Consider the following 9442-nt stretch of genomic DNA (forward strand, 5'->3'; position numbering starts at 1 on the left):
TTAACAGAAATTAATTTGCCTTTCAATTGCTGGAACTGAATTTTCAAAGTGCTAAGAAAGGATTAACGTCAGCGTAGACAGACTGAATCACTAGAGCTGCTTGCAACGCACTTCACATTGTCCCTTTGTCATCTTAAGCCTGATCACTGCTAAGAAAGTGCTGGCAAAGAATGCACACCCGCAGGGAAAGCAAAATGTCTGCACAAGGCAGTGCATGTACTGAACTCATTGCTGATGCTGAGAGTCTGAGAAATGTAATTTATCAGCAGTGCAAGATACAAAATGAGTTTTATGTTGCCACACGCAGAAAAAGCTGCTGTACCCGGTCCACAATGAAGCTCCTAAGAGATTCTTACGGAAATGAATGACAATGTGAGGATTGTGTCTCCAGACTAAATTCCCTCTCCACTTCCCAAATGACAACGCTGCAATTTCTGCTGAGAATAAGCCTTCCTTCCGCACCGACTGGAAAAAAGCAACAAGGAAACAAACCGTGCCTCTTCCTCATCAGTCCTTCCTCCCACAGCATCAGCAGTGGCACCACTCAGATCTGAGACCCTCTTCTTTCTGTCATTCCTTGGATGAAATGACTTCTGCCTTGCCCGTCACACCTATGTTGCTTTGAGTTCTCTTTCTTCACTCATCAGGAATTAAAGCTCCACCTTGCGCAAAGGTGCTGTCAACTCAAATGCTATCTATCAGACTGGAAGCACTCTCCTTCAAGGACAAATCTACCTTCTGATACTCTCTATAGAGGGGCAGTGATGTGGGTATCTGGCTTCTCATATGTGCTGCATTCCCAGCCCTGCTGTTGTGCATTCCTCTCCATTAGCCCCGATGCAGGTTGATATTTCTCATGAATTACAAACAGCTCCTCAGGTACCACTCCTGGGCTCCCACTCCTGCAGCCCACACATGGGCAATGCAGTGCCATAGCTCCTCTTCTATTTGGGCAGTTTTACATACCTGTTTCATTGTGTCTTTCTTACCTCAGACTCAAAGCTGCATCCCAGGGCACTGACATCCATATGCAGGTTTTTGAAGAGTTCCGTTGTCCTGTGGAGACTCTAAATGTATTCAAAAAAGGAAATGGCCGAAATTGAGTTCTGATCTCTGCAATGCCATAGGCTGTGCAGAAGGAACTTGAGGGTCCGTAATTTGTGGAAATAAGGGAGCAGAGCCAGAGAAACACACCACAGCAATAAGCCTACAGTCAGTTCATTCTGGAAATGCACGGGGGCAGATGTGAATTTACAGAGAGTACAAAACAGGATTAGACACTTTTTGGCAACCAAAAGATAGACACGGGAAGCACAGTGCAAACTGAAGCCTGAAGTCAAACTGAATCACCACAGTCAATCAGCCATTACTGGAGTAGTATCACAGCTTTCCACTCCTTGAGCCTTCAAGCACCGTGGTTACTTACATATATGAGGAGCCAATACAAGCCAACTACCTCATTCTCACTTCCTCTTCACCTCTCCCTTTATCTACAGCCACTGTGTTTAGAGAACTCTTCAAAGATCAATCCCAGCAACTTCTTGGTCCCACTAGTGGGTTTACAGTTCTCTCCAGGTTGTGAAGTCAAAAAGAAAGGGAAATCGGAGGACAGGCAAAGTAACAGGGGAGATACAAACCCACTGAAGCAGGCAACAGAAAGGAAGTGTCTGAATTCTGAGAACTTGCTCAGGATGATGCTGCTACTCTTTATTTTGCAGAGCCACATCCAGCTAGGAGATGACATTTCTTATGAGGTTTCACTTTTCTTTACAAAGACTGACAAATGAGAGGCTCCTATCCAAAAGCACACCTGCAAAACCTGTCTGTGCCTCAGAACACAGATTCAGTCAAGACTGTGGCAGATGTTTTGTTCGTATCAATTTTATTAAAGAAATACTATTTATCATGCTTCATTTGGGTAGAAATCAAAGCTCACGTCAAATCAATTTAACTGTTTTTCAACTATTGAAACTACTCTGTCTTTCGAGCTGCTAAACAAGCAGTATTTATCACTGAACCCCTTAGAAACAGCAAAAGATGAGAAACATAGTGGAACAGTAGAAGTATTTCAGTCCAAAGCATTTCAAAACAGAGGGGAGATCACAGACACCATCTTTGAAACTTCTAAGTAACACCAAACCCGTGACCTGGAAAAGCAGGGTCTGATTTTCCAGGCATAGCTCTCAGAGAAGACAATCTTACCTGAGCTTCTCCTTTGTCTACAAGAGCGGAGTCCACAGAGCTCCCCATATCTGAGTGCAGTGAGCCACGCGGGATGCCAGCTGGAGAAGCCACGGGGCCACGCAGAGGAGCAAGGTTCCCCAAGGGCACCTGCACAGGTGCTAGCAGAGTGCCTGAAGGCTAGAGGATGTGAGAGAAGAGCATGGGTTCACTGTTTACACTTGTTTCAGAAGGTACTCCCCAGTGCAAACACCGTCTGCTAGCACAGAACCTACCAACAAGAAACTGCTAATGCCAAACAATTACCAGCAAATGACACATAGGGAAGACCAGATTGATTTACTCATACATTTCAACTTCTGAAGACCCATCTGAATACAGCAATTTGGTTTACAGCAGCAAGGTGATCCAGAAAATAAATGGGCATTACTCCAAAATGGAAGCAAGAGCATAACAACAGTCACTCTAACTCACACACCTACATGCACTCAAGCACAGTACCCTCTAAGGGAGGCTCTTACCAGTGCATCACCCTATGAAAACTGGGTATCTTCCCTCCATGCTTTGCCCTGCTACTCAGCACAGCGTGAAACAAGTGAGGGAGAAACCAGCAACCAGGAAAGTCTCTTGAGCTGCAATTAACAGCTTTAGAAAGAGATCCAGCCTGCTTCCTTACCTTACACTGGTGTACTTTTTCAGCAGTACTGAAAGTGGAAAGTAGCTCTGCTGCAGCACATCAGTAAGAAGCTCCTGAATACATCTTTAACTTTCAAAGCACAGCAAGAGCCCTGGGAACCACCCAAAATCCTCACCTCAGAACAATGCAAGCTTGACATCTCAAGTTATCCGCCACCAAGAAACGCGACTGTTCTGTTTTACTTTGTGGAATTCACCGCCCAAGAAGTCTCACCTTTGATACACTGCGCCAGTTAAATCAGAAGCAAGTGCACTCTAGGGTTTACTCTACAGCATGCCAGTATGGCCACGTGCTGTTGCTTCAGCAGAGCACACGCTTATTCATAAATCACAGTCCTGGTACTTGGTGTTTATACAAAATTACAGACTGAAAACAGAGTTAATTCACTTGCACACTGAGGGATAGGGAGAAGGAGATGAATGCACACTGATCCTCCTTCCACCAACTCAGTGCCACATCAATGGTAACAGTACAAATAATGTATTCTGTGCTTACCTAATTATTTTCTACAGATGGCCATTAACCATGCGTGTGGAGCAGTAGACACTCGTTGTCCTTCAGCAAAGAGAAACTCGCTTCCAGTGGGCTAATTAAAACTTTTAGGATAATCTGCAGTTTATCTGATATTTATAGGTATAGTTATTATCAGCTGAGCACTACCACATGCTGTTAATTAGAAATCTGAGCTAGCAATTTGGTGGAGGCACAGCTGGGTACCTGCAGTAGTACAGCAAAGCAATTCATTACCACTACACAATGTGACCTTTTAGTTCCGGGGCAAGCTTTACTTTGTTTTCAGAACAAGAGATTTGCTAAGTTCTTATTAAATTGAGGAAATTACTTAAGGACAAAGGCAAAACAACCTGAAATGCTCTTCCTAGGAAAGGGGAGGGCTCTGTGAGTTGAAGGCTGCAAGGCATATTCCATAGCACTGATGTACAGTGACAGACAGCAGCACCTGCCTTTTCCACTCCCCACTCTTCCACTTTCTACCACTTTCTTCCACTGCTGCAAGCTGAATGCCAGCTTTACAGAGCAATGCCTTCTCTAGAAGCTTTTTTGGGGTGTTTGGTATTCAAAGAGGAAGAAGAAGGCTACATTTATGGAGGGCTACATCACACCTGTAAACCTTCTTGGTGTCCTCAGACCACTGCAACACTGATGCAAGGACCAGAGTGTACTAAGTCATACTGCCCACAAAACAATGATCTGGAACCAGTGGGAATAATATTGCTCTTTAAGGAAGGAGAATTCATTCAAATGTTTTCCTGGTTTTCTCATTTAAGAGGGAAGAGAGTCCATTTGTCTAAATATCAGACATCTACGTGGCTTTGCCTTACAGCTTCTATAATGTCTTAACCAATGCATTCACTCTGGGCCTTATTAGGCTTGAAAAAGATTATTTCACCCTCAATTTAGACTGTGGGTTTTAGAGGGAAAAGACTGACTTCTCCTATGCTTACTACAAAGGGTCTTGGAGCCAAAATTAAAACTATTTTGTATAGAATGCTGCAATCCTTTTGCATTCCCTGCCAATCACCTCTTTATTTCTTTTAGAAGACACCTCCCCTAGCATAAAAACTGACTTGAGAGTAAATTTTGCAGTTTGTCACACTTCCTTATATAACTTCTAACAGGATGCCTTCCCCCCTTTGCTCCTGAAAGTTAGCTACAATGCGTGGTTTCTATCTCAAATCTCCACAAAGATACATGACAGAAATGCCATCACAAAGGACTAAGTCCTACCTTATTTTCACCTGTTCCTTCACCAACCTCTATTTTGCTGTAATTCTCAGCAGTTTTTCTGGTCTGGGTCACCCTCACTTCCATGTGCTGACAGAGACTGTTGCTTCCTTGGCAGTCAGTCATCTGACAGAGATGCTCAGGAGGAGCACATGAGTCTTTTGTGCCTGCATCCTCCCACACTCTGGGATCCTCATCTGTCCTTCTATTTCCTTCTTTCATTTCTTTCTGTCCTTCAGCAGCACCATCAGACTCCTGAGCAGTGAGTTTCTCACAGGAATCCACCACAAACCTAACACAGCCATATTCCTGCAGCATGTGGAACAATTTCATATCCCTGGAGCTATGTTCCCCCTCAGATTTTTGGACAGTACTGCATATCTGAGACATAGGTGATTTCAGGAAGGCATATGGCAGCATAGGCTCTTCTATGAAAGAGTACAGGTCCTTTGGTCTTCCAGACTCACGGTGTGGAGAGGAGAATTGCTGGCTCGCTCCCAGTATCTGGGGTGTATCAACACTATGAGAACTGTCCCAATCACTGCTGTCACATTCTGATATCGAATCACCTCTTTCTGCATCTTCTCCACAGCCATCTTTGACAGGTGGAGAAACATGTTCTGATGTAGGATGGCACACATCAATTCCCCTCTTTGCATCTATTCCTTGCAAACAGGGTTGCACACCCATGATCACTTGAGGAACTCTGGATGGATTCTCTGGTATACCACTGATATCGTCTGCTTTTATATCTGCTCCTAGTTCCATTAGCTCCATTTGCTTTGAATCCTGTCTCTCAGGTCTGCTGATGCTCTCATTATTCTTCCAAGGAATGACAGCTTGACCCAAAGCCTCATCCTGAACTTCTCTATTACTTCTACTCTGAGATACTCTGCTGTGACACCTTAGCTGCTCTTGAGCATATGAAGCATCAACCATGCCCTGCAAATTCCAGCCATCTGTGGGACTGGAATCAAAGAGAGTCATGTCATGGTTCCTTCTTCCTTCTCTGGCTTGCAATAAACTTGGACTTCCTTTCATATCCCCAGCAGAAATGAAACAAACGTTTCTTTGTATTTCCAAAGGTATATCTTGATCCTGGTGGATGTATACATCAAAGCTGCTGAAAGGTGGGCCACCTTCTACAGTTTTCACATCAGTTAAGGTTTGGCATGGCCTGTTGAATGCTGATACGAGTGTGGGATGCAGTTTGTTTGGCCCCATGCCTGCAAACTGTCTCCATGAATCATTTATGTGTGACAGATTTCCACCGCCTTCATTTCTAATCTGGCTATCTGGTTCTGGCTCAGAATTCTCCTGCCCAGGGGATAGAACGGCACAGGGCATATGACAAAAGGATGTTGAAAGAAGAGTCTCTCATTCCAATTCCTAACTAGATAAATATAAGCAAATAACTGAAACGTATCATGTAACTATATATATATATATATATATACAAACCCTTATTTAAACTACAGACTTATACGTAATAAACATGTCACATATATAAACTGGTGTGCAAATTTTGGAGCACTTGAAGTGAGCTGCATGTGTATAGAAGAAAAATACTCATATTAATGGCCTGAGGCTAAAGATGCGTATACCATTAGTGGCAACACAAAATTCTCTTTCCCCACTGATATTTACCTCATTACAGGTTAATGGTAGGCAGGAATGAATTCCATCACTTAGAATTCTAAAGGGCATTTGGCTATTCTTGCAGCTACAAAAAGCATAGTGACTAGCCTCACCTGCGTTCTGTGTGTGGATATTACAGCAACAAGCACAGAAACCCTCTGTTGTCTTCTCCAAAAGAAAATCCCTCCAGCACACCAAGTGTAGTCCAGTTACCCTCCCTCTCTCCACAAAACTGCACAATAATAATTGCTCTCTGCCCTAAAGAGAGTACGTCATAAACAAGCAACAAACTCAAGTTCAGACCTCAGCATGGTGCTTTTCATCAGCAGCATCACAGGGCTGTGAAAGAGCGACTGAAGACATGTGCCTCTATACCAAAACTTCAAGATTTCTGGGTGAGTGACCCCATTTCCCTTGGATTTTCATCCGCCTCAGAGCTTGACAGGATCCCCAGTCAAGTGATTGCTCTTCCCGTCCCAAAGCAGCAACATTACAGCATTACAACCTAATTCACAGCCACTCATCCTCAGCCAGCCTTCTTGCTCCTCCACAGACTTACTGCATGCAGAAGAGCCTACTTACAGCATGTTGCTTCAGCGACTGCTTATCCTTCTTGTCTTTCTTATCTTTCTTGTCTTTCTTCTTCTTTTCTTTCTTTTTCAAGCTGCCACGTGCCAGCAGCTTCCTCCGTTCCTGAGCAACCAGTTCTCTGTAATGGTCATCACAGGGGTGGTCCCACACGGACTGGCCATTGTTAAAGTTGAAATAGTAGATCTCACCAGTGACATCCTGGCTGTGAGGCAAAAACAGCGTGAGAACACACAGCAACGTAAGCTCTGCACAGACATAGTCTCATTCAAGGAGTTTCAAAGGCTCTAAAAACATTCTTACTGCACCACATGATCACCCCACATTCAGCAAACAGGAGCACAAGGCCTCCGACAACCCAGAGGCATCAATGTGGTGGAAAAGCCCTCCTTGAGAATGCTCACATCCTCATTTAACTTGCTAAACGATCTTTCCTCTTCTTTCACCACCCCAAGAAGAACCCATGCATATTTTTTCCCCTTGCCACCTGGTACCCTGCCCTGGCAATCAGAAACACAGCAGAGAAGGCCAGCAGACACCAGCAATCTTATAAACCAACTCCTGAGAGGGTTCTCTCACCAGGGCTTCCAGTGGGGCGGTAAAGGGGCCACAATGCCTTCCCTGGCCAGCCACATCAGCTCAGGCTCCTTCTCCGGGTCAATGCCGATGTCCCTTGCAAAATCCTGAATTTCTAGGGAAACAGAACAGGAATCTGTAAGATGGTCTGCACCAAGCAGTACACAGAGCCAGCTTTCACAGCTAAAGCAATGGACACAATGAGAAATCCCACTACTCAAAACTGTGCAGACAGGTCTGTATGCCAGTGAACACGTTTTCCCTGGCTGGTGAAGCAAAGGGATAAGAGACTGCAAGACAGCAAATACCCTTGCAATCAAAAAGCTAGTTTTTCAACTGTACATGACGTTCCTTTTGTCTGCTCTCTTGAATCATGCTCTCCCCAGTTTTCATTTCCTTAATACACCTTGAAATAATATAGCAAGCTTGAATTGCTTATTGCAGCTCCTAGGACAACATCTATTACCCTGCTCACTGGGAACATATGTCTCATCATAATCTTCTTCCAGTATGAGCTGGTCACCAATGCATACGGCACCTCCTTCCATGGCTCCCTGCACCTGGCACCAGGAAGGAAACAACACAAAAATCACAAGGAGTAACTGTAGCAAGACAGAAACAAAACTTCCCATCACACAGCAGAACCCCACAGGAAACCCAGCACTGGAGCAGCAGAGGAGAACATGGGGGTGACCAAACATGGATGCAAATTGTGAGAACAAAGTGGTAGGGCAACCAGAAACTGGAAGCCTTCAGTGCCAAGGAGAAAGAAGATGCCGCAGTTGAGCACAGCACTATCAGCTCAATGCACCCCGGAGACAGGAAGGTGAGGCAGGCACAGCTCTGCCCTGCTCACAGCGCTTCCCCACTGCAGCACTGATCAAAGACCTGAAGCTGATGCTGACTGAGAAGTTTCAGTCCCCCAAGCTTTCCAGCACCTACAGAAGAAACAAGCCCTGGCTTTGGGCACTTTTTAGATAGATAAAGGAAAGCTGAAATAAGAAATAGTAAGAAGAAAGATAAAGAGTTTTCCCAGAGCACAGAACTGCTTGTTGAGAAATCCCTGGGCTGAATCTGCTCTGCCTGGGGACAAGCCAGCTTCTCTCAGCAACCAGCTCGGCCTCTCCCATGTTCCCAGGGGGCACTTGGGAAGCTAAAAAGGAGATCTTAATTCACCGTGCTCCATCTCTAACCCCTGGAGGACCGTTTCAGTATTTAACTCCACAGACAGAGACATAGCCTGTGCTCCTCCAGAGCTCATTGCCACAAGCTCAGCATGCTGCAACACTCACACGGGTACATGGACCCTCTCCAGCCAACAGCTGAGCTTGCAGTGCCGCCTGCTCACCCCGTGCACTCACAGGATGAGGCCCAAAGGCCGCAGTTCACCCGTGCAGCCCCAGGCACAGCCACCACCCCACACGCGGATAATTAACGTCAAGCTGGCCGGGGAAGGAGCGTTCGCGTTGTAGGAGCGGGCAGCGCTCAGCAGGCCGAGTTCCTCCCGCGCCCCGCCGCCATCCTCACCCGGCCCCAATGGCCTCTCATCGGACTAGGCCCCGCCGCGCCGCCGCTTCCATGGACGCCCACAGGTTGCCCGGCTCTGCACAGCGACCACATCCGGGTCACGATTCCCTCACCGGCCCGCCCCCCGCCGAACACCATTGGTCAGCGCCGTCACCGCCCGGCTCTCCATTGGCTGAGGGGGGGGCGGTGCGCGCAGTGCCTGCCGGGGGCTGTAGTTCGGGGAAAGAGGGCAGGGGGCGCCGCCGCGCGTTGCTATGGCGACGCGACCCCAGGGCCCGGCTCGGCCCGGCCCGAGCTGTGGGGCGCTGCGGTGCGTTGCGGGCCGCGCTGCCGGCCGGAGGGGCCGGGCCGGGATCCGAGCGCTTCCGCCGGCGGGCGGGGCGACGGCAGCGCGGCCGGGCGCAGGGGCGGGGAGCGCCGAGCCGCCATGCCCGCCGCCCCGCTCGGCCCCGCGCCGCCTGCCCGCCCCGGCGCGGCCGCCCGGCCGAGGCG

The 9442-nt window shown here is 47.2% G+C and overlaps 1 protein-coding gene across 7 annotated transcripts in view; it reads right to left on the reverse strand.

The window, feature by feature from the left end:
- Positions 1 to 9053, reverse strand: part of CEP164 (centrosomal protein 164) — a 37078-nt gene extending 28025 nt beyond the window's left edge. For all 7 annotated transcript variants that reach the window (XM_072354705.1, XM_072354704.1, XM_072354701.1 and 4 more), the window contains exons 1-6: positions 8951 to 9053; positions 7890 to 7983; positions 7427 to 7538; positions 6842 to 7052; positions 2203 to 2361; positions 990 to 1067 (exon numbers count right to left, since the gene is read on the reverse strand). In XM_072354705.1, the coding sequence (XP_072210806.1) occupies positions 990 to 1067; positions 2203 to 2361; positions 6842 to 7052; positions 7427 to 7538; positions 7890 to 7983; positions 8951 to 9043 (747 nt within the window). In that variant the 5' untranslated portion in view covers positions 9044 to 9053. The remainder of the gene's footprint in view (positions 1 to 989; positions 1068 to 2202; positions 2362 to 6841; positions 7053 to 7426; positions 7539 to 7889; positions 7984 to 8950) is intronic.
- Positions 9054 to 9442: the final 389 nt, after the last annotated feature.

Source organism: Excalfactoria chinensis, chromosome 21, assembly GCF_039878825.1.
Source record: "Excalfactoria chinensis isolate bCotChi1 chromosome 21, bCotChi1.hap2, whole genome shotgun sequence".
Taxonomy (NCBI): domain Eukaryota; kingdom Metazoa; phylum Chordata; class Aves; order Galliformes; family Phasianidae; genus Excalfactoria; species Excalfactoria chinensis.